General features: G+C 52.1%; 1 protein-coding gene across 4 annotated transcripts in view; it reads right to left on the bottom strand.

The window, feature by feature from the left end:
* Window positions 1-24,106, bottom strand: part of snd1 (staphylococcal nuclease and tudor domain containing 1) — a 101,951-nt gene that overhangs the window by 67,718 nt on the left and 10,127 nt on the right. For all 4 annotated transcript variants that reach the window (XM_081712548.1, XM_081712546.1, XM_081712547.1 and 1 more), the window contains exons 10-15: window positions 22,330-22,434; window positions 16,500-16,601; window positions 10,607-10,713; window positions 8,967-9,077; window positions 7,715-7,787; window positions 5,786-5,927 (exon numbers count right to left, since the gene is read on the bottom strand). In XM_081712548.1, the coding sequence (XP_081568674.1) occupies window positions 5,786-5,927; window positions 7,715-7,787; window positions 8,967-9,077; window positions 10,607-10,713; window positions 16,500-16,601; window positions 22,330-22,434 (640 nt within the window). The remainder of the gene's footprint in view (window positions 1-5,785; window positions 5,928-7,714; window positions 7,788-8,966; window positions 9,078-10,606; window positions 10,714-16,499; window positions 16,602-22,329; window positions 22,435-24,106) is intronic.

Below are 24,106 nucleotides of genomic sequence, written 5' to 3'. Positions count from 1 at the left end.
GTGATACTTGAGATGCTGGGTTAGGAGAAAACCACCACCAAGGAGCAGTATCTTCCATGGAGAAGGAGGTTGGAGGCCAAAGCCGCACAGAGAGAAGTCAGCCAGCTATCAGCAATGCAGAAAGGTACCTCAAGGTACCGGAGAAGTACAGCAAGCTGTCCATACCTGAAGCCTTGGATACCAAGCTAAGATGAACAGCTCTGACTGCCCACCTGAAGAGGTAAACAAGAACGTATGACCCCAAGAGAATAAATAGGATGTTCTCCCATGAGCCGTACAAAGTGTACTCTCAGTGGCAGAGTAACAGCATGACCCGAAAGGATCTCCAACATGAACTGGACAGCTCCAGGCCCCAACATGGTCCGTTCTTATTGGCTGAAGAAGCTCCATGAGCGCCCGGCAGCACAAATGAACCAGCAGCTAATGTATGGAACCCAACCTGAATGGTTAACCGAAGGCTGGACACTCCTGACCCTAAAAGGACCCCCAGAAAGGGGCAACCCCCATCCAACTACCGGTCGATAACCTGCATCTGCACAACATGGAAGCTCCCATCAGGCATCACTGCAGCTGAGTAGGCACATGGCTCAGTACATGAGCGGGGCTCAGAGGAGCCAAACACTGGTGGCTAAAACAGTCACTCGAGACTGCAAGACCAACCTGTGCACTGCCTGCATTGACTACTAAAAAGCCTGTGATTCAAGAAAGCCCCACACATGGATCCTGGAATGCTTGAGGCTGTATAACAGAAGCTCCGAGGTCAAACTGGGATACACCCATGAAGGTGGCAGAGAATACCCAAGACATGATCCCGTGGGACTTCCAGATATAGACTGATCGGTTGGTTAGCGACTACTATTCTGACAAAGTAGCGATGGACAAACAGCAGAAGAGGGACAAGGAACACGAACATTTCGAGAAATGCCAAGGGCTAGGAAAGATCTAGAAGGTGAAAGCAACAGTGGTTCCCCAAACTGGGAAAAAGGCTCCAACAGATCCCGGGAACAACATCCTTGATCTGCTTCCAGAAGAGTGCAGTCCTGGGAACAGCCAAGATACTATGCAGGACTCTCAAGCTACTGGGACTCTGGAAGAGTGCCCGGGGAGGGCGAGTGGGGATTCATTTTTTTCAAAAATATATGAAACAGAACTGAGTTGTAAATTCGAGTAGTATGAGGAGCAGTCCGTGTTAGTCATCTTCAGGCATTTGAAACACCTTACCCCAACATGCACTTAGCTAGGATTAGCATCTAATCAGGTCAGTGGTATGCGTAGGGAGCGAGAGAAAGGAGCGTGTGTGTGTGTGTCTGTGTGCGCATGTGACTGGGTGTGCCAATGCAACAGAGAAAGAGGAAACTGAAGAATTTACAGCAGTAGTAAACTTGGCAGTTTCATCAAATCATCATCTGTTGAAATATAGTAGCTCCAGGTTTCTCAAGGAGCTGAGACGCCCCCTTCCCAAACAATTCATGACCTTCTGAATATGCTGAGCAGCAGCCGCTAATCTAAGCGCAGAGCCCAGAGATGGAGAGACTCCTAATGAGCTTATTCTCATGAGAGGCGCCTGATTGAGGAAATTCTCCCACATCCCTTCTAAAGACATCCTTGCTGAAGACTACAGTGCAACAGAAAACTGGTGGACACACACACACACACACCCACACACACACCCACACACACACCCACACACACACACACACCCACACACCCACACACCCACACACCCACACACCCACACACACACCATGCTCTGTTTTCCAGGTGTAGCAATTTGTCCACAGCACCACAGGGGGAGCTTGATTCAGACCACAACCTCCAACCACACGCACACCACACCACGGCAGCATACGGCGGCGAGTCCCACGCGCTCTGCCAGGCGAGATGACAGTACAACGACCGAGATGCTACAAATCTGCCCGCTGGTGAGAGGGACAGAATTCTGTGCAGGGCAAAGCGTTTCGCCAGTCACAAATCGCACACAATCCCCAACTTTTCTCCCCCAAGAAAACTCATCATCAGCATAAAACTATGGCATCTTTCTCTTCCCACTAAAGTTTATAAAACAGAGGGAAGGTATTCCTATTACTCGGAGCCCTGCTCCCAGTATCAGAGAGCTACAGGACACTGCCTGTCCTCTTCATCATGGCTAGAGCAGCACAAATGTGGGGTGAGCGCACTTTGCCTCAAAGACTTCTCCTTGAGCAATCTCCAAGTCAGGAAATTCTGACACTCATGAGCAACTGAGCGCTCCTGACAGCGCAGATGACCCCGATGTGCGGCAAGGTGACGGGGCTTGCTGCAGGGGCTGTACCCCCGCCCCCCCCGGGTGGCCTCAGGCCATACCATCTTTCAGTCAGTAGTAATTGTGTGTACAATGGGTTTAAAAAGAGGTGCAGGGATGTGCATTTAATTCATCTGTTGAGGACACTACTCTACCAAGGAAGCAGTGCCTACACTCGAGCAACAGCGATCAAGAAAACAAAAGAGATAATCGGATGTCTCCCTCAAACATCGTTAATGTTTTGGAACAAAAATGACTGTTACCATGGACAAGGACGAAAACAACCACACCGCAGGGCTTGATGTTTGCTTTGTGTGTGTGCAGCTTATGGCAGGCAGTCTAACGACTGGTCGTGATGTGCGATGTGCTACATACCTTTAAAATAATAATTAAACACATTTTCTTTTAAATCATGAATTAGCCAATTACGTCACTTCTTACATTCAGCTGCCAGCTGCAGCGGAGCGTCGACCAGTGCCGTGGTTTCTACGCGCCCACGGCCGACGACGCAGAGAAGCCTTGATGTAGCAGCATTTGTAAAACTGTGCTATTGCAAAATAATGTTCAATGTTTTATAACCAAGTTCTATGATTTCTGATCATTTTAATTTCTACCTTCGCTCTTTAAAAAGGACAAAAGCTGCAAACGGGCTTTCAAAGACTCCACCGCTCTGCTCAGATGGACTGCTTGCGCAAAATCGCACAGCATGTTTTCAAGAGTCAAGCAGAACACATCCAATACACCCAACCAGCTACTACTAGTCATTGCAAACACCGGTTGAACCCAACACACACACACACACACACACACACACACACACACACACACACATATATACACACACACGTTTTTATAAAGAAGAGAAATTTTACTTTTTATGGATTGGGTTAGTTTAGTAACTATGCAAATTTTGTAGCATGCATCTTTGCTTTCTCGTCCTGAAATTGTGAGCCCTGCCGGCTTAAAACATCTCACGCGCAAGGCCTTGGGTGCGAGAGCGAGTGGGGCTTTGCTGCGGGGAGCAAGCACTCGCGCGGGCAGCTAAGGGAAACGCATCTTCAGGCAGGCCTCCTCTCCGCGCCTCAGCCTCTCGGACGACACGGGAGAAGGGAGTTCACTACATTCCGGCCCATCCCTCAACGACTTGACCCCGCAGGTCCCACCGCTGCAGACCGCTTTGACCTTTGCCCTCTGCCCTCAAGTGTAAGCGTCCTTCTCTCTCTCTCCCCTGCCCTGGGTGCGTTTGTTACTGACGAAGGAACTTCGAGGGACATCTGGGAGTAGCTATAGACTGCCGTATACGCGGCCGACAGACAGAACACGGTAGGCCGAGCGCTCGCGCAACGCGAGCGGGAAACAAACAGGCGATGTAGGCCTGGGTGGATGTCAACACCAAGATGAAGAAAAATAAACACATGTTTACTTGAATATTCATAGTTGTTTATTCCTGTAATATCAATAAAAAAAGGAAGCTTTAAGGTGGCGAGAAAGAAACTATTTTTTCTTGAAACTACCCTGAAGCAGTGAAACAATCTCACACCCGGGGACATCTGTGAAATATATACTCTGACATATAAACATGGAAAGGAAGAAGCAGAGAGAGAGAGAGAGAGAGAGAGGAGAGAATGTGGAAGTGTTTTGGGGGCGTTCTGCTTTTCAACCTTAGACCTCTGCCTGCATGACTGGGAGACCACCACGACACAATTCCGGGGTCTGAAGCGTAATGACGGCAGCGCGCCATTACCAGGGGTCCGGGAGGTGTGATGAACAGGAGCGCACGAGGGATAAAGAACGCGCGCCGTTACCGCGGATGACGGTACGACAGACCTTCGAGTCCTTGAGCCGCAAGCGCGATTACCCGGCGGTACGCGCTGCACGTGGCGGGATGCTGACCTCGTCTAGCCACGCGACCCGCTTACGTCCGCCTGTCCGTGCGCGGTGCCGTGCCGCGAAGGTCGGGTCACGCGTCCCGACGCTTGGGGGGTCAACGGCCTGCAGCCAGGCACCGGTTAGCCATAAGGAGACACTGCGAGGAGTAAAAGGTCAGCACGCACTAAAGGAACACGATTTCTTGCTAAAAGGCGGAGCGCAGACAGCCACGGAGAACTCAAAAGACCCAAAGTTTCAAAAGAAAAAAAACAAACACAAAAAAAAACGCTAGAGTCGTTTCAGCTTAAGTACAGGCCGTATTCCTGCAAATCATTGTTACAGCCTGTTCTGGAGTTTATTAAAAAGAGTATAGTGATAAAAGAACATTACTGTCTGTGTAGAGTTCGTTTCAGTCTATGTTGCCATGCGTTAAACTAGTTTACAGAACTCCGCGCAACCGCGCTGCCCGTCACCGACACGGCCGTAAACAGCTTCGCTAATGAGCCAGAGAGGATATTTTTTTTGGGGGGGGGGGTTGTCCCCCGAAACGGGGCGAGAAAGTCCTGGGTTCGAGGAGCCGGAGCGGCCCAGCAGGGCTCGCCTACGTAAATCCCCTCTCGGAAAATCTAATTAGGAAAGGAGCGGACGGGCATGGAAGAAAACAAGGGAAGGCGCTCGGAAACAAATTACCAAATTAATTGAAATATCTACAGTGCAGGCACGAGCCATTAAGCACGGCTGGGGGGTGGGGGAGGGGGCAAACATATGTCCTCCTCTGGAAATGATGTGCCCCTCCTCATCTCCCCTTCCCCTCACAGGTTTGAGAGGCAAATAATCACCGGGGGTGGTGGGGTGGGGCGTCCTTGTCTCTACAGCAACAGTACTAACGGGGACAATAATCCTCACGGACTGCCGCGCCCTTTAGTCGACTTTGGCGATACTCGGACTCCGGCGGAGCCGATCAGATCAGACCGGATCGCAAAGCCAGTTCTCATGACAGACAAATACCGACTGCGCTGGGATCGGCCGTTCGTTTCCGCGCAGTCGGAGCGTCATTTTTGACCAGTGCTTTTAGCACCTTTTCTGAGTCCCTTTTCACATGCATTTAGGCCAAAAGTGAAAGGAAAGGAATTTGGGACTTCAGTCCAATCACATGAAGTGCACTCAAGCAAAACATTGCAAACTTAATTTTTTGCCTCTGAAAACACAACTGTAATTATGTCTCAAAATCTGTGTAATTTTCCGGCTTCCAAACTCCTCAAAAACACCAAGGTAATCATGTGACGAGAACAGATCTAGTAGGCTACAGGTGGAGAGAACTTTCAGCTCTGAGCTCCTTGGAGTTCTAACCACCATTTGATTGGTTTTGAACCGAATTCAATGCTATTAATTGAATGAACAGAGTTCTTAACCTGGTGACAGTTGGGACGACTGAGTTCTGTGGATACGCAACTGGGCATCAATCAGCCACTGCTCGCGCTTGGCTCGTTATCTGCTCACTCAGACATTAGAACGTTCCACAAATCAGCTCTCGGACAACCACAAAAAAAAACAAAAAAACCCAGCACCAGGGCAAACGGGCTAAACATGAGGCCCGGCCCCGAGCAGCGCCCCAGTGGGTGCGCAGACGCTTACCGGCCAGCAGGAAGGTGATGAGGCACGTCTCCTTGGGCATGTAGAGCTTCAGCCTGGAGCCGCTGAATACGTACTCCACCACGGCCTCCGAGCGGCCCGCTCTCTGCAGGAAGGGCAGGAACTGCTTGGCTTTCTGGGTCTCCTGAGAGAGAGAGAGAGAGAGAGAGAGAGAGAGAGAGAGAGGGAGAGGGAGAGGGAGAGAGAGAGTATGAGTGTTACATCCACCTGCGACCGGCACGCACCACCACCCGCGACCGGCATGCGCCCCCTTCAGACGGCATCGCTGGGCCGAGCCTGAAGATGAAAAGGTTGAGACTTCAAAAACAAAAACAACAACAATTAAAAAAAAAAACAATCAATCAATCAATCAATCAATCAATCGCTGGCTAATACCAAACTTGAAAAATGATCGGCTCCGGTTCATCTATGCTCAAAGTGACGGAGCAGGGAAGGGCGGTAGCGCAGGTACAGCAGCGATGCCATTTTGAGTGTTCCAGTGGAAAGGCCACGTCTCTAAATTCAGCGGTTACTTGCTCATCTTCCCAGGTGTGACAGCTAGCGGTTTTGCAGCTAGGTAAGTGGGCGCTGGGAGACTGCTGTATGAAGGTTTAATTTAAGTCAAGATGTTTCCTGTGAGTCACCCTGGGCCAAAGACAGCACCGCCCACTCCAGCTGGAAATATCCTACAGCTGTGACCCACACAGGATCAGTTAGGAGAGAGGGAGAGGGAGAGAGAGAGAGAGAGAGAGAGAGAGAGAGAGAGAGAGAGAGAGAGAGAGAGAGAGAGATTGCTGACAGAGGAAAGGAATTTAAGGAAAGACGCATGCACAGGAGCAATTTCAGATTTGGTTTTTTTAATTATTATTAAATAGCTGGTTAAAAGAAGCTGCAGGAAGTGGAACATAAGCTGGAAGCAGCAGCAAAAACAGGCAGCACTAAGAGAATACCACACAGACACACACACACACACACACACACACACACACAGACACACACACACAGACACACACACACAGACACACACACACAGACACACACACACAGACACACACACACAGACACACACACACAGACACACACACACAGACACACAGACACAGACACACAGACACAGACACACAGACACAGACACACAGACACAGACACACAGACACACACACACACACACACACACACACACACACACACACACACACACACACACACACACACACACACTTCTGCATCCTCATGCACTCCTAAGGTGTATATACGTGCACACTTGCGAATATGCACCGACACACACGTGTTGAAGGCCGGTAGTGCGGCACTCTCTTTACGTAAAGTCAGACGAGAGGCTTCACTGAAGACTGGCATGTAGTTCATTACAAACCTGAGCTTCCTCATAAAGTACACGATTTAAGAGGGAGGTGGTATGCAGTGGGGAGGGGGAGAGAGCGCGAGAGAGAGAGAAAACACGGGGGGGGGGGGTCTGTGTGAAACAACGGCTTAAAACAAAGTCAGGTTGTGTTTTGTGTGGTGGGAGGAGTAGATCTGCTCTCATTAAAGGAGCTAACAAACTTTATTGGCCTGAGTAAAATTTAATCTTCATTTGGTGAGCAGCCCAATCAAGAGTCATACACGGTGCGGCCCTGCGCCCTGGCCTGCGTGAACAACTTAAGCGCTACAGCCGAGATTGCTTTATTAATGGAGCAAGCTATATTTAGGCCTTGATCAAATTAATCGGGGGGGGGGGGGGGGGGTCATGAATCTGCTGCCGCGGAATGCTGAGGTCGAGGAGAGGAAGGGGCAGAGAGTCACAGTCGCCAGTGTGAGGCGGGGGGGAGCATGTGTCTCATAACATGGACTTGCCCTTGGACGGTGGGGAAATTGTTACGACTGGTGGGTTTCAAAGCATCAAAGCGTTACAAAGAGAAAAGCAACACCTACCCCGGATATGTCGGCCACTCTGTGGATGGGTACCTCCTTCTTACTGTGGAGCCCTTTCCCGTTCTTGATGGCCCTGCGACAATTTGAGCGTGCGCACACACACACCCACACACCCACACACACACACACACCAGAGACTTAAAACATCCTTGCAAGTCCATTATGGGCAATCCAGAGGACAGGAGGCCGCGAGGACGGTTGCTTGTCGGGCTGCGCCGGCGAGGCCCGTTACAGCGGCCCCGTGTACGTCAGGGACAGACGACGCACGTCTCTGGCTTCTCCCCCCACAACCCCCCGTTAACAGTGTACGAGGAAAACCGGAGCCTTGTGAAAGGCTGGTAAGTACGAATGGTGGAGCCCACAGGCCCCGGGCTGATCAGACGCGCTGCAGAGAGAGGTACATGACTTTGGCCTCTTTAAGGCAGATGGATCTGGCTCTAAAGGTGGTGCAGTCTTCCCTAGTGTCTAATCTCTTTCTGAGAGAGCCTGAGTGCGCGCGTGTGTGTGTGTGTGTGTGTGTGTGTGTGCGCGCACAAAAGCGGATGGAGTAACCACTAGCAATCTTGGCTAAAAATAAATTTGATACCACTGCACCCCATATCCACACGGTCCACTAGAAAACATTAAACAGACAGAAACAAAGGAGAGAGAGAGAAAAATGGAGAGTGTGTGTGTGTGTGTGTGTGTGTGTGTGTGTGTGTGTGTGTGTGTGTGTGTGTGTGTGTGTGTGTGTGTGTTCGTTCTGCAAGAGAGAGAAAGAAAGAAGCCTCACTTTAATATCCTCCATCGCGGGACTCATCTGTGGCAGACACCCTCACCCAAGCAACACGCTCCCAATCTAAAGATCCGCATCTCTCTGAGCGGGTAATCCGCAATTACGGCTCGGGCACGGGGCGGGGCGGCAGGCCCCAGCCGAAACGAGATGGCCTGACCCAACGCCCCCCGCGGGGCGGCTTCGAGTCGACGCCCCCGAGCACTTCCCTGGAATTAGATTCCGCCTTCCGTCCTCCCCCCCCAACCGGCAATCGCTCCCGCTGTGAGCGGGGCTGGAAGAGGCACCCGGGCGTCCGGCGCAGTGCGTCACAAACAGTGATGACGTACGGCCGCGCGTAAAAAAACAACAAAACGGGGCGAGGTGAGCAGGCTGTACAGAGGGAGTTTATAGGCACATAAAAGTTCCAGCTGGCTGCGTGGCGTGGGGGAGGCGAAGTGTGACGACATGCACGTGGGTGGGTCAGTAGGGCGCGCTTACCGCGCCTCCGCGGCCAGCAGCTCGTCGTAGTGGGAGGACCTCTGGTCGTCGTCCTGGCGGTATCGGATTACTGTAGCCAGGCCTTTACTGATCAGGGCCTCGGCGATGTTTCTGGAGAGAGAGAGAGATGGAAAGAAAGAGCAATAAACTCCACATCTCTAGCGGTGTTTGAGTGTTTCAAATTTCAACTGCAGCAGCACATCACAGTGAGGCAGGGACAGGTAGGTCCGCCTCCTACCGTGGCTGCGCCCAAAACAAACAAAAAAACCAAAAAAGGTCTCATTATTTGAAGCAGGAATTATTTTATATTCCTTAACACATCAGGGAGTTGGGGAACCATAGCTTTGGACGACTGGCGGAATGGCAGTACTGAGCAACGTGGCAGCGGACAGCCGTGGTGGGTAAGGCGGGGCGAGGCTCGGCCTCCCCATAGCCTCACGTTCAAGCCCCTCCCCACCTCACTGCTTTTCATTTCTCAAAACTGCGGCACTGAGGGCGAACTGGGGCTTCGAGGTCGTCCGCCTCGGCTGGCCTCCAACCGGCCACGAATGTTTAACCGAGCGCTACGGAAACGCAGGCCGTGCGGCCGCCGGGGTCCGAACGAGGGGAAGACTTCTTTCTCCAATCCGAGCATCTGATTAAAAACTACCCTGATCTCGTATTAATCTCATATTAATCCAATTTTTTTTCCGAGTCCACCGTGTGACACGCGCGCAAGAACTCCGCACCTGCTGAGGTTGCCCCCCCCCCGTCACACTGCCCGTCCTCGCAGTTAAGAGGAGACGGCTCGGGAGCGAGCGAAGATTAATCACGCTGATGAAATCAGCACACGGGTTTCTAATCACATTTCCTTCCACGCGTTAGTCACAGTAGCCCCGCCCCCTACCCAACCTCCCGGCTTCTCTCTGCCAGCTCATCGTGAGCCGGTGGGCGCCGCAGTCTCTATAGATCACTCCCGCTTGTAAATCTTGCGTCCCTTGGCTCCGGTGTTGACAGTGGCGCGGCGCCGGAGGGCGACGTGCGAATGTGGAGGAGGATGATGAAGAAGAGGAGAACTGCTGGTTCGGTAACCGCGCGGCGGCAGAAGGAGCGACGGAGACGCCGCCGTGCCGCTCCGCTGTCGCTCGCAGGGCGACCTCGCGCTCCTGTGCCACGTGTGCGTAGCTGGGTAGTGTCTCACAGGACAGATAACAGATTATGGATCTGGTGTTGCTCAGATAATCCCACCCCATCTCACCTTGCAAGGCGGCAGAGGGAGGAGTGAGTGTGTGTGTTTGGGGACAAGGGAAATTTTTTTTATGCCTAAATCGTTAGGCCGGCAGCGGGATTGCTGGAGTCAACAAATAAAAGTTCAGGTGCTCCTACTGCTAAAGCCACATTAAAAGGTACTGTAGATATCGCATCAACCTAAACTCCACAGAATCTATAATTGAACTAAACATCAGATGTTCTCTGGGCTCCAGAGAGAGAGACACACACACACACACACACACACACACACACACACACACACACACACGGTTCAGGTCTAAAGTACTCAGATACTCATACTTTGGCCCCAAAAACAGACCCTCGTGAAAACCATCTGTTTGCCTTTAAACATGTTAAGTGAAAACCGCCAACTCAGGCCCCATACTCACATTCCTCCGATGGTGACCGTGGCACAGGTGCGCTCTGGGAAGGCCGGGACAGGGCCCGTCTCAGCGCCGGCGGTGGCAGCTCGGATGTAATCGACCATGACGTTGACCTGAGAGGGCGCACACACACACACACACACACACACACACACACACAGTCAGTCAAGGCAGGGTGGGAGGGGGCGGTCAGGCGGAGACCCCCAGCGAACCCCACACATGGACCTCAAGCAGGCTGACAGATTTTGTGGGGATTAATTAATTTAATTAATCAATCAATTAATGATAAAAAAAATTTTTTTAAATGATATATACACACACACATCATTGTAAAAGCACTGACGTATTGTACACATTGTAAACTGGAATCGAATAAGGTTCAGAAAGGCAGAAACAGTGCATGTGAACGTGTGTGCGCCCGCGCGCACATCTGTGGGCTACTTGCCAAGGTCACCCTCAGTCAGTGTAAATCACGTCAGACTACAGCGTAGATCGCCCCAGAGCGTCGGGCATGCAGGGAAACTGTTCATCACACAGGGAACGCGTGCGAGAGCGCCCGTCTACGTGGGCTGACTCAGAGCAGCCCACCAAACCCCTCCCAAGCCAACACACGCAACAAAAACAGTGACCCCCGAGCGCCATAAAACACTCCTACCGATAGAGAGAGGCAGGACGAGCGGAGTATCTGCGGAAACCACAAAATGAGGAAAAACAGGGGGAAAATAAAATTTTTTAAAAAACACCCAAAGGGGAGAGTGCAGCGTAACTGCAGCACAGGCGTGGGGGGGTTGGGGGGGGGCGGTGTTCCTCGGGGCCGCACTCGTCTCGTTTCCTTACAGGAACAGTTTTGCGGATCGTGTACTGAGGCTCATCAACAAATAAAACATTTTCTCTCCAAAGTGATTGTTTTTCGCGCGAGCCCCTCTCAATCTCCCTAGCGCGGGGCGGAGAGGACGGCTCTGCTCCACTGGGCAGCTGTAATGAGCTTGGGCAAGGCGCGTCGCATCCCTCTTCAAGACCCTGGGAAGAGAGGAGGAGGAGGAGGAAAAGCCACAGATAATTCGCCCACCTTCAAAGGAACTAATGTGGCAGAGAGGAAACACCAGCATGCCAGTGAGTCAGAGCAAGACGGAGAGAGAGAGAGAGAGAGCACAGGGGAAAGATAAAACGCAGGAGAGACAGCGCACGAGAGGTGGAGGGAGCCAACGCAGGAGGAGTAGAGGGCGTCGGAGTGCGCGAGAGTCCACGTGAGGGGCAGAAGGGGAGAGGAGACGGTGGGCTTAAAAGGTTCCCGCCGCGCGACGTCTGGCTAACCGATGGCGACTCGGAGCAAGTCCGGGAACGCCGTGCAGCGCAAAACCTCCCACACGGCAAGCATTCAGAGGCGTTTCGGTGAAGGCCGCATTCCACACCTATGAAGGACGGGCTAGCGATGACCCGTCGCGGCGGCCAGAAGACGCCGGAAGATGACGAGGGCCCGGTTTCGGCCTGCTCACGGCGCAAGCCGCAAACGATGGCATCGGCACGATACAGAACAGTCTGCGGGGTTATTTTCAAGCTCGCCAAGATCAGGTGACACCCCCCCCCCACCCCCACCCTTTTATAAAAACCCACTTTGGGAGCTGGAAATGAGACTCAGCTCGTTAACACGCGACCGCAGGCTCACCTACAAACATCTTTCGCCTAGCCGATCGGAGGCAGGCCCGTGAACAGCGCACACAAGCCGACCGCATCAGACAGAAAGTAGAAAACTAATCTGCGTGCGTCTCCGCGAATGCCCTGGGGCCTGTATTCAGCGAACGCAGCTTCAAAGCGATAACAGCCAATCAGGAAGCTTCGCTACAAGGAGGCGGTCCTCCCCGACTGTGGGTAGTTTTGCCAGCGCGCGCAGCATACAGAGGGGTAGGCTAAATGCTAATTCTGCAGATGTTTGGAGGGAAAACAAAAACAACAACAACAACAACAACAACAAAAACCGCGGACGTGGGACGGAACGGAGTGGCTCAACTCCTTGCATGGTTCAGTGGAAGTTAGAACGAACGGTGTCATCGATTACTGCAGCTTTCTGCTGTTCCCCCACCCAAAACTAGCCAGACAAGTACAGTTGGTAAGAGAGCTAAAACATCTGCTGGAGGGGTAGATTCATTAATGATAATATTCGTCTAGCTCGTTTAATTCATTGTTATTACCTAAATAAACAAAATTCCTTTTGGGTATTGCCTCCGGCTCCAGTCGCACCGTGTGCCGCCGTTACTGTAGGAGGCACCGACGTCTTCCTCGGTGACAGGGTGACGTGTCCCGCAGCAGGCTCACGTGGGAGAGGACGCAGGCGCTTGCGGAGCCGACAGAACGCGACGACGGAAGCGGGCTTGGGAACGCCGTCCTTCATCGAGTTGTGTCCCCTGCGCCCTGTCCGACCACGACTTTAGACTAGCAGAGCACTCCGACTCACGAAACAGACCGTGAGCGCTCGAAAGATGACAACTGTCAGAAATATTCTGCCTGCTACTGCTGTCAGAAACATATAAATAGCCCAGAGGTAAAGCGTGATGAAGCTTAGGCAAATGTAACTGGACGATACACTGGAGACTTTGTTGGGAAACGCCATACCAATACTGGGCAAAACCTCCAGACGGCAGGGAATTGGGAACAGGCCTTAGAGTCTCCGGTCCGTGCTGATCCGATTACAGGACATAACCGGTGCAGATCTACCAGCGGCACATCCTGACGGTGTGCTTTTGGGCCGAGATCTGGTGATGGCGGAGCACAGTCAGGCATACGGAACTCATCACCATGGTGATGAAACCAGTTTGAGACGACTGCTTGAGGACGTCGCACGTCGTGCGGGAAGTGACTGTAATAAGATGGTAAATACTGTCCATAAAAGGACACGAGACACAGATAGACCGTACTCAAACCAGGCTTGATTTGTACTGGGTTGAGCAATGCGGGTCAAAAAAATGCCCTCCCGGCTGAAGCGTGAACAAAAGGGCAGCCTGGACCCACGAGGTCATGGTGTTTAGACCGAATTCTGCTTCTACCACCCACATATCCGGGAGGGAGTTTGATTTTCTTCGGATCTGGCAAAGTTCTGGCACTTTTCAGCTGTCCGGTTCCGGCGGGTTTGCGGCCGCTGTAGCTTTAGACCGCGGGCCGTGGTTGACGGGAGCGGACGCGGACGTGACGCGTAGCCTCGGGGTTTGACATGAAGCGCGTTCTGCAGTGCTTCTCTGCTCACCGCGCTCGTGAGGCACGGTCACGTCCGCTCGAACCGGTCTGGACGGCCTCTGCTGACCTCGCTGGCCGGCGAGGTACAGAACAGCGGCTCGCCGGACATGTTTGGGGTCTCCAGCCGCGCTGCACAAATCGCGTGACACGGCCTGTCCGGCAAGGACCGCACCACGGTCAATGACACTTGAGCTTTGATGTGGAGAACACCCGGATGGAACCACGCTACCAACCGTACACACGGCCCTGGAAGGCCGCCGTAACCATGTCGGAGCAGGTACACGGTGGAAAAAATGGAACGTGCACGTGTGCGGGGGGGGGGTTGTGTTGGTTCTGTGTGCACTGAAGTAAATACACATCAAATACTCCTCGTTTGCTTTTCTCTCCTTCTCTCACCACACACACGTGCCCGCACACACGCGTGCGCACGCGAACCTGAATGCTTGCAGTATACCCACACTCACATAACAGGACCCACTTTGAACAGGCAGGATAATCCGAATGTGCTCTTTCCCGATAAGTGGATTAATGCAACATTTTCATTTGACGTTATTTTCGCTGAGGCTGAGACCCTCTACAGAAGCGCTACTTATGAAGTTAACCGTTAACCCCATCTAGTTCCGGATTATGTCTCGGGCGTTCGCGGGCGAGTCGTCTGGCTCGCTGGGAGTGGGGACCGTGAAAGGCCAAGCACTTCCTTTGTGGCGGGCCTTGCTCCCCGGCGACGGTGAACTCCTCTCTCTGTGTTCTCTCCCCTCTGTGCTTTTCTCGCAGGAGGGAAAATGCCCTGAAACGGAGTCCTCCCCGCACGGCCACCCGGCAACCACCCACCCTGCCCTCCCACGTTAGGGTTGGGGCGCGAGACGTGCCCAGGCCGTTGCCGAGGAGGCATACATGGTCTGCGCCTCGGCCCGGCGCCCGCGTAGCACCATTTAATAAGGCGGGCATCTTTGACCACAGCAGAGCAAGACAAGGCAATGATCTGAGTCTGAAGCGCTCCCGTAGCCATTAGAAGAGGGCTAAGCAATACTACAGTGCCAGCTACTGCTCTCGGCATATTTGGCCAACCGCAGACGCCATAAGACACCACAGCGGAGGAACTGCGGCGAACCTAAAACTGGTTCCCTGGACATGGATTAAGACTAGCCTTGGACTAATCTCTAATGGCGATAGTGACTTAGCAGCACATGTCCTTTCTAGTCTAGGTTCCAGAATAGTTTTGGTCTGGAAAAACCAGTCTTTAGTCTATCTTGCATAGTCAAAAGCTGATTCTGTATACACTAATCCAGTCTAACACGTTGTTTACTCTCTTTGAAACATTGCTGGATTCTGCCAAATTCTGTCACTCCTGTTGCCTAGGTACCTAGCAAGATACAAGTGACTCTTTGCCTCGCAGTCAGACATGCCTACGCGCACGCACGCACACACCTCGTGTCCTAGCAACAATAAAATGAACCTGGAACATTTAAAACTAACACTGTCCATGTCTGCATTAAGCACTCGAACACAAAGAAATTATCCTAAAGCTAAATCCGGTATTCACCTGAACTGTATACACCAAATGAACACTAAACTTTAAACAAAAGGTGTCAAGTACAACTACAACAAGAGTATTTACTCGATACCTTGTAGCAATAACCATGAGTGTGTAAAGGCCTTCAGTGTTGACAGAATATCTATATTACAGAGGTCAACGTGTAAAGGCGTTCAGTGTTGACAGAATACCTATATTACAGAGTTCAGGCAGGTATCTGCTGCCCTGTGGAAGAATTCCAAGTCAACAGTATAAAATATTATAAATGTTCACGCAACACCCAACTCAAGTGATGGAAAATTACTACCAGCAAATTCTGAATGGACAAATACAGAAACGCAATAAAACTGTGCTGAACACACACCTGACCAGACTGCTCAACACACACCTGATCAACAACAGCGAACAGCAACGCACGTGGGGTGAGCCAGGAGTGTGTTGCCCTGTGTGTGCCAAGCAACCAATGCTGATTTGGAGAATTATCACAGTAGGCTGTGCTTGCTAGATTAGCTTTCACTTCCAAGGCTGTTCGTACTTGAACAGACAAAATCTGTGCAACATCAGCCTTGTGAAAAAGGCCGCTGCCCAGTTTCTACAGAACGGAGAGATGTTCTGGAAAGGTGGACATTAGAAATACCCTAGTTATCCCTCCTTTTATACGTATATAGCATCGAACTCAATCGGGATGGGTTTGCGTAGTCAAAAAATAATCTTTTTTTTTTGACTACGCAAACCCATCCCGATCGATTTTTTTTTTTTTTTTGGCCCTCACCAACAGACTCACTTCAATTCGCATTTAAGTGCACGTTTAAAAGGGTGTACAGAGGATGGTTCAACAGATGCCCGCTAATGTCTGTGTGTCGGCCTGCTGTGGAGTTTCCACACAAAAATGACAGAATGGCACATCAAGCCAAGGGCATCTTATAAACGTTACTTCACGGAGTACAGTAAAACTGGAGCTCACGGCTTATCTCCCGTCTGTACATTATTAAACCCATTAATGAGGATATTTTATATAGTCGTTATACGAGAAGTAAAACCCCTGTAAACCTAGATTAGCCCTGTAAATCTAGTTTAGCCTCTGTAAACCTAGATTAGCGGTAAGTGAGCACACCGCAGGTGTGTTCGGCACCTCACCTTTTTCCCGATGAGCTTCTTCCTCAAGAATTCCCTGGCCTCAAACATGTAGGGAATGTCGTAGAGCGGACGGAAACGCTTGTCCTTGTCCTTGTTCTTCTCCTGTGGGAGCGTGGGGGGGTGTGGGGTGGGGGGAGGAACAGAGACGAAGAAATGAACCATCGCGCTTCTCAAACCCCTTTTACAGCACTCATACACCATACAGTAAATCCCTAAACATAAATTCACGAAAGAAACAAACAAAACAAAAACAAACCCTGACTCCCAACCGTGTCATTCCTGCTCCGTACCCATCCAAGCCTCACCACTTGGGTGAGGGTGTATTTGCATAAATGTGCTGACATTTTTCCCTTTTCCCCCAAAAGACAGAATTTTATGGTCAGGCAAACATTAAGGGTTTAACCTATATGCAGAATAATTGAAACGTACACTTATCACATCAATAACTCGATATTCTCCATCATGCTCCACTTCTACTGATTGCAGAGAATGATTAGAGCTTGAGAGAATGAGGTCACTGGAAAAATACCAGGACAAATTAATTTATTTCATAATCAGAGCCACAGCCGAACTCCGAATGGCTTTCTTGAGAACTCCAGAAAGAGTGATTGTGTTGGTACTTAGTTACAAACACAATAAGAGACATGAAGGGAAAGAAGAAGAAAAAAAAGCCTAATCTAATATTAGCGACAAAAGACAAGCCAGTTTAGCGGCGTTGTCAGTCTGCTAGGAGGGATCAGGGCGATGTTATGGCGGCGAACCTGTAGAGGGCGTTCAACGAGAACGGCACATGAAATCCCTGCCAGACACACCGCAGACAGCCCGGTGCTGCCCGGCTAGAACCGCCTGGGCCGTTCCATCCGAGTTGGGGGGGGGGGGGGGGTGTTTCTGGGAGCCAGCAAACCACGCCGCCATGCCACAGAACCACGCCGGAACAGGAAGCCATTAGAACGCAAGCACCTCTCACACACACTGGATTCAGCAATTCCGGAGCGAGCTGCAGAAGACTAAGCAGAGCTTGGAGTGGGCGGTACTGAGCGGGAGAGTCGGTCCACTTTGTCCCATTAAGGGGAAAAAAAAATCTTTAGCGGAGAATTTCAAAAGGGCCCCCTTTCAGACTCAAGAGGCCAAGATCGATGATACAAAATGGTTGTTTTTAAAAATAAATAAATAAATAAAAATAAAAGAGTCCTTACTGCAACTTAAAAACACAAAAAGACCACCGCAACAGGTTTCACTATGAAAAGCAAAATATTTTAGCCACAAATCGAACAGTCGAAGCACAAAGAGCAGGTCCTAATTCAACACAGACGAGGAAAGTTTTAGGGCGCCAGAATGGAGTCGAACGTATGCAGCCACCCACTTGTACACAAACACGGAAACATCACTCTCTCCCCCACTCACAAACACTCCTCCTCTGTCTCGTTAAGCAGACTCATTAGCCGTGTGTGATAAACGGCGCCAGGCTAAACGTGACACCAGGCACGGCAGCGCGATAAAAAGCCCGGTCCGATCAGTCAGAGGCAGCCGCGGTCACAGCCATCAAGCTCAGAGAACCCATCAGAACCGCGGGAACATTCAAACCAGCCGGGCCAAGCCCTCAGACTTACGGCTGCCTCGGTCGTCCTCGCCCGCCCTCCCGGGATGGCCCTCGCTCATCACGCTTCTCAGCAATAGACGAAGCTACTAGGTGAGCGCTTCTATACCCAAATGTCGATGTTGTCTAGACTACGGTATTGGTCTTTCAACTACTGGAGATCTCCGACATGTCTTAGTTTAAACACAACATGCCTGAACGTCCACACAATTACACGATGTTTAAAGTACATCACCTACTAAATGTTTTACGTAACTATTAGTTATGATGTACATATGTATGGTCACTAGGCAACAGACGTCCAACACCCATCTACCTAATAACCAAATCACACTGGCATCATGGCTGGGTAAATAAAAGGACCACCAAAATCCAGAGATGAGGAGATTAATAATCCTGCAATAAAACTATATTACAATCTATATAGGTTTTCCTTTCTGTCCCCGCCTGTCTGACAAGGTGAATAATGTTTGTAAGCTTTTGTACCTTTTTTTAATTTATAGAATAAAACGACTTGTATAAATCATTATTGCAGGGCCGTTTTTGGCACAATGACGGCTTAGAATCATATCTGTGTGAATACTCAAGTCAGGCAGCCTGAGGAAGTCGGTTTAGAGTGTCACCCGGTAACGGGCCCTCTGTGGCGCTTCGGGCAGGAGTGACGGGACTGACTCCACATTTACATTTAATACCCACACACAGCAAAAGCAGCCTGTGACCTCCGCGTGACCCCCGCACACTCCTGGTGGGACCGAACGTGCTACGGGTGCCCAAGTGCCACTTAAGATGCTCCACTTCTGCAACCTTGGGCCGGACGTTGGCCACAATGCCACGCGGCGTCTTGGGACCGAGAACGAGCGCCCGCTAACAGGCTGCGGGATATTTTATGTCACATGCGTGTGCCGTAATAAATAAATAAATAACAATAGAAATGGCCCCTGAACAACCATGCCGAAGAAAATCGGTCAAGTTTGCATTGATCGACCAACTGTTAAAAGGTCGAGACCGATAGCCGGAGGCTGACGTTCCACACCAGTAATTTAGAATATTCACTTTTGCGTGTGCAAGCAGCCGCCAGACGTGCAATAACTAACTGATCCATGTTACATCTGACACAAACAGCAAACTGCAGTGTAACAACACCATGACAACTGGCTGAATTCCTATCTAATGACTGGTTGGCGCACCGACATTCACAGGTCAGGGAGGGTTAGAGGACTCCAGAGGAGTGTGTTTGACCAATTGCGCGAGGTATGAGTCACAGAGCAACACAACACCCCTGGACAAGGGAAGAACACACGCAAACAAGCTTTCGCACACGCACGTGCACACATGCACGCACACGCGCACACACGCACGTGAGGGGGACCAGCAATGAGATTTTGCCTTGCCCCCTCCCCACTACCCCCTCACCAATAAACCCCAAAAATTCTCGCACATATACAGCGGAAGTCGCAGTGAGTCAGTGAGCTGTTCTAACAGCCCCACCTCGCTCCCTTCATGTGTCCTCATGTGGCTCACAAAAACAAAAAAGCAGGCGATATTGCCACACAGCTCAAAAATAGCCCCCCAGACAGCCTCGCAGCACGCCTGGGCCCGGCCCAGAGAGGGGAAACGGGCGACAGAGGAGGGGCACTAGAAAGGCAAGAGGTCATCAGCAGTGGACGGAGTCACGTACCACTGCAGCCGGAATCACTGTTTCAGCAGCCTGTCCGTCACTGCTTGGCCGTGGGGGGGGGCCAGACAGACAGATGAGTAGAGACACAGAGAGAGAGAGAGAGAGAGAGAGAGAGAGATATTGAGAGGAGGAGAGAGAAATTGGGGAGGCCTGGACAGCAGCTGTCAGGGTTCATCTTTGCATTGGCTAACACACCCAAACCCCCTGTAGTGCTCACAGCAATTTGGAGAGGAGAAAGGTCTTGCGGGAAACGCGCGCGCGCGCGCACACACACACACACACACACACACACACACACACACACACACACACACACACACACACACACACACACACACACACACACACACACACACACACACACGCTGCACTGACTACATACTGTGTGCTGTACAGAGGAACAAAGGACGCATGCCTTCCGTCAGCCACGCGCCTTATGGGAAGACTGAGAGTTGGGGTTGGGGGGAGATCAAACAGACCTTAAGAGAAGCGTGTGAGCGGCGAACCGTTGCAGCGCGTGTGGGGCCAAACGACGCCACGCCGAGATCCGCAGCGGCCCGTCTCACAACGCTGGCCCCCATCACTGCGAAAATGAGGCCCGTGAAATCCAAATCCACTTCCAGATTCGATTAAGCCGATCGCCCGCGCCCCGCCCCCACCCGGCCGGCCGGGCGGAGGGACGCGGAGCTGTTATATACATTCTGACAGCCGCTTCCTCTCCAAATTACTGCGTTCGGCACGAGCGCCGGCCTAAGACAGATTGGTCCGGACTGCGGCGCCTCGGCTTCGTCGCGCTGTGTAAACAGCAGCCTGGAGAGAGCGGGGACAGGACCCTCGCCGGGCCGGGGAAGTGCGCCCGCGGACCGGACCGTCGGCGCTGGGATGCCTCAGGGGTTCTTCAGCGCCCAGCGCCTACGCCCGCTACGAAGCAGCGCGAACATGACAGCGTAGCTCCGTCTCTCTCTCCCTGTGCGTCTCTCTCTCTCTGCCTGTCTATGTCTGTCTGTCTGTCTGTCTGTGGCTGTCTCTCCCGATGACATAAGGGGTGCAGTGGTGCGTGTAATGCATGCTGCTCAGGCAGCTGGCGGTGTCCCGCACTACAGCAGCCCCAAGGCCGCGCGGGGCCGTGTGTGTGTGTGTGTGTGTGTGTGTGTGTGTGTGTGTGTGTGAGAGAGAGTTTGGGTGAGGGGGGGTGTAATAAAATGTGTGAGGCTTAACTGCAGAATGCTTCACTGGAGGGTGTTCACAGGCTGTGTGGGGGTCACACACCTCAGGTAGACTTTGACTGCAAAGCACTGGTAACTGAGAAGCAACAATTCTGTCCTTTCGCCCAAGTGCTCATTGGGGGGGGGGGGGGGGTATGTACATAAAGGGCAGCGACTGCCCAGAAGAATCACAGCGCAGATGAAACTCTACACCAGTTAAAACCGGTGGAGCACAGAGCCAACACACACCACAAACCTCACTGTCCACTGTCCATTTTCACAATCTGGAACGTGAGGGATAGTGACGTGTCAAGATCAGGCTCAGTGTGCATGTTACTGGACACACGCAAAACTGTATCAATGAGATGTGAGAGAGGAAAAAAAATGACTGCTCATTCTAAGCACGCGGGCAAAAGTCTCTGCTGAACGAGAAATTCCGGCATAAAAAAAGGGATCTCGCAGGGAAAGCCAGCGCGAGCAGAGCCGCTCCTGCACGTCTTACCCACGCCAGGGTGAAGCAAGTTAACGGCAGCTGGTTTCGCCCAAACTCTGCTGCAAGCTCATGAAGGGGGTCATTAAACACATCCACCTCCGTCATCTCCTAACGTTTATTTAAAAAGGTGCACACTCCTGGCTCGGGTCTGATGTAAAAGTTCGTGGGAAAGCTCTGAACACACATTTTCTTTTTAATCTTCGTCGTTTTATACTGATCTGATTAAATCCTCTTTCTGGCTATTGGGATTTGAACGGATTCGGCTCTAACCGCTCAGCGGAAACCCGTATCCATAGATACGGGGAAGCAGCACCACGTCGCCTGGTATTTTTTATCGGCTACGTATGACTGCTCCTCTCTACCTCTCCCTCCTCGTACAACCAAAACAGGCAGCCACGACGGAGGGGTCAGGGGCCAAGGGCAGGGACAGACGGAGACGCGAATGCTCAGGTAGGCACGAGCAAACAGAAGAACAGTGCTTCCCGGACTCGTGGAGACCACCCTGGACCGCCAGGGGCCAAACGAAGCAGCCCCACGTACCCAGAACTGCCCATCGGCCCACTCCTGCCATGACGGGTCCGCAGGGCCTCGGTGGGATGCCAGCAGGGAAAAGTACCCACAACGCCCACCATGTAGTGGGCGTTTTAGGACCCATCGACGCCCCCTAGTGGGGAGCAGGGCGAGTGCATTGGGGCTAAAGAAGGTACACTCGAGTTCCCTTTAAAAGATGTATGAAGTAGAGAGGAATGAGGAACATGAGCACTTTGCTGGCGTAGGTGTGTGAGACAGCCAGTCCCAGTGGTATTCAGAAACGGCCTTAGTGGCTGGGAGCAGCGCGCACACACACACACACGTACCTCGCCCTCAATCCTGGGTGGTCGAATGCTGGACAGGTGGATAGTCTTGTACTCCCCGGAGTTCAACTTCACTACAATGGCATCTGCGTTCACAACTTGCATCACCTGTGTTTGGGGGGAGGAGGAAGAGGTTAAGTGAGGCACTGTTCCACCTGAAGGACAGCTTGTTGCCACAGAAACAGCTTTGTACATCCTGCATGAGCCAAACCTGATGAAGCACACGAAACAGAAGGGGGGGGGGGGGGTGAGAGAATGAGGGAGAAGAAGCAAATACATATTTCACCCACTCTCTGCTGAAGAGCGTCCGTCTTCCCCCTCCGACGCTGTCCGATGCTCTCATCCCACACTCACACCACTATTACACTAGAACTATTACATTCGTGTGAGCGTGGCAGGGGATCAAACACCCAGGATGCGGCGCTCAGACGGGATGCCATGCTCCATTAACAGCCCAAACGCTCCCTCATACACACGGGGGCCAGGAAGTGAAAGCAAAGACCATAGACCGAATTAAGACGGGGGGGGGGAAATCATCTCTAGGAAGGTAAAAGCCTTTTGGATCAGGGACGCTCCTCCTCAGCGCTTCAGTCGAGTCGAGTGGTCCCGTGACGCCCCCCCCAAGCTGGCGCGGGGTGAACAAGGCAGGTGTGAAGGGTCTTTTACCTGTGGTGGTGCCCCACAGTCTGCCACTTCAAACAAGCACGCGCCTCGTGAATAATGCTCCGAGAAGAACAGCTCAGACATTTGGACATATGTGGGTAGCGGGTTGAGAGAGCTTTCCGCGCACAGGGGAGCTTTATATAAACACCTCCCCTCACGTCCAGGCTAACTGCTGGGGGATACGGAGTTGATCTCTGCTGGCGATAGGTAGATTAGGCGCGGCTGATCCGGGCAGGATTAGGGTGGCACAGTGTGTCGGATCGCTCCGCTATTAGCCGAGACGTCGGCGTGGAGATGAGAGCAGCCCGAAACAAGTAACACCTCACACTTACGCACTGCCCAGAGACAGCGCAGTCCGTCCACCCACACCCACCCACACACCACAAAACAGCCCAACCCAGCACGCCAGCCGGCATCCAAACCAGCGGGGTCATATCCTTCTCCCCCCACGTTCTCGCTTCCTCTCTCGGAACGAACGTGGAGATGAATGCGAATGCTACTGCAAAATGGCCGGCCAGCACATTCACTGGTTAATTAGCGGCTGCATATGCACGGCCCCTTACCGCCGGCAGCCAGCAGGGACCTCCAGCCTGGCTCAGTGACTCATTCTGCCTCTGCAGAGCCCAGCGCGGTGGGCGCCTACTGCCACCCGCAGGCCACGGCCAGAACCGCAGCGTCGGGGTGCTGCGTTTGCTGAAGCCTGGCCGGGTACGGGTGCAGGGGTAGAACAGGTGCGCTTTGAAATCGAGCTGACATAACGAGGGACGTCACGCTCGGCCCATCATACAGGAAACAGCAATAATGATGTCTAGGAGCAGATTTCCTGCTCGACGGCATCACAAGGCTTTTCCGCTCCGCTCCGCTCCGCTCCGCTCATGATACTCGGAACTCGGGAGGCCGAGCTGGAGGAGACACGGGGAAAGGAGGGAGAAAAGGGAAAAAAAACGGAGAGCAATAAAGAATCCAGCAAAGGAAGAGGGAGCGAATGTTGGAGCTAAAAGAGAGAACTACATTTTGAAAAGTCAAGAGCTGGGCACTGTGGTGTGGGCTTCTTCTCGGCGGTGGGTTCGAGTTCTACTGTGCTTTCGCCGACATCCTGGACCGGCCGCCTACGGAC

Source organism: Electrophorus electricus, chromosome 4, assembly GCF_041902795.1.
Source record: "Electrophorus electricus isolate QZ-2024a chromosome 4, ASM4190279v1, whole genome shotgun sequence".
Taxonomy (NCBI): domain Eukaryota; kingdom Metazoa; phylum Chordata; class Actinopteri; order Gymnotiformes; family Gymnotidae; genus Electrophorus; species Electrophorus electricus.
This window is presented reverse-complemented; position numbering and strand designations above follow the sequence as displayed.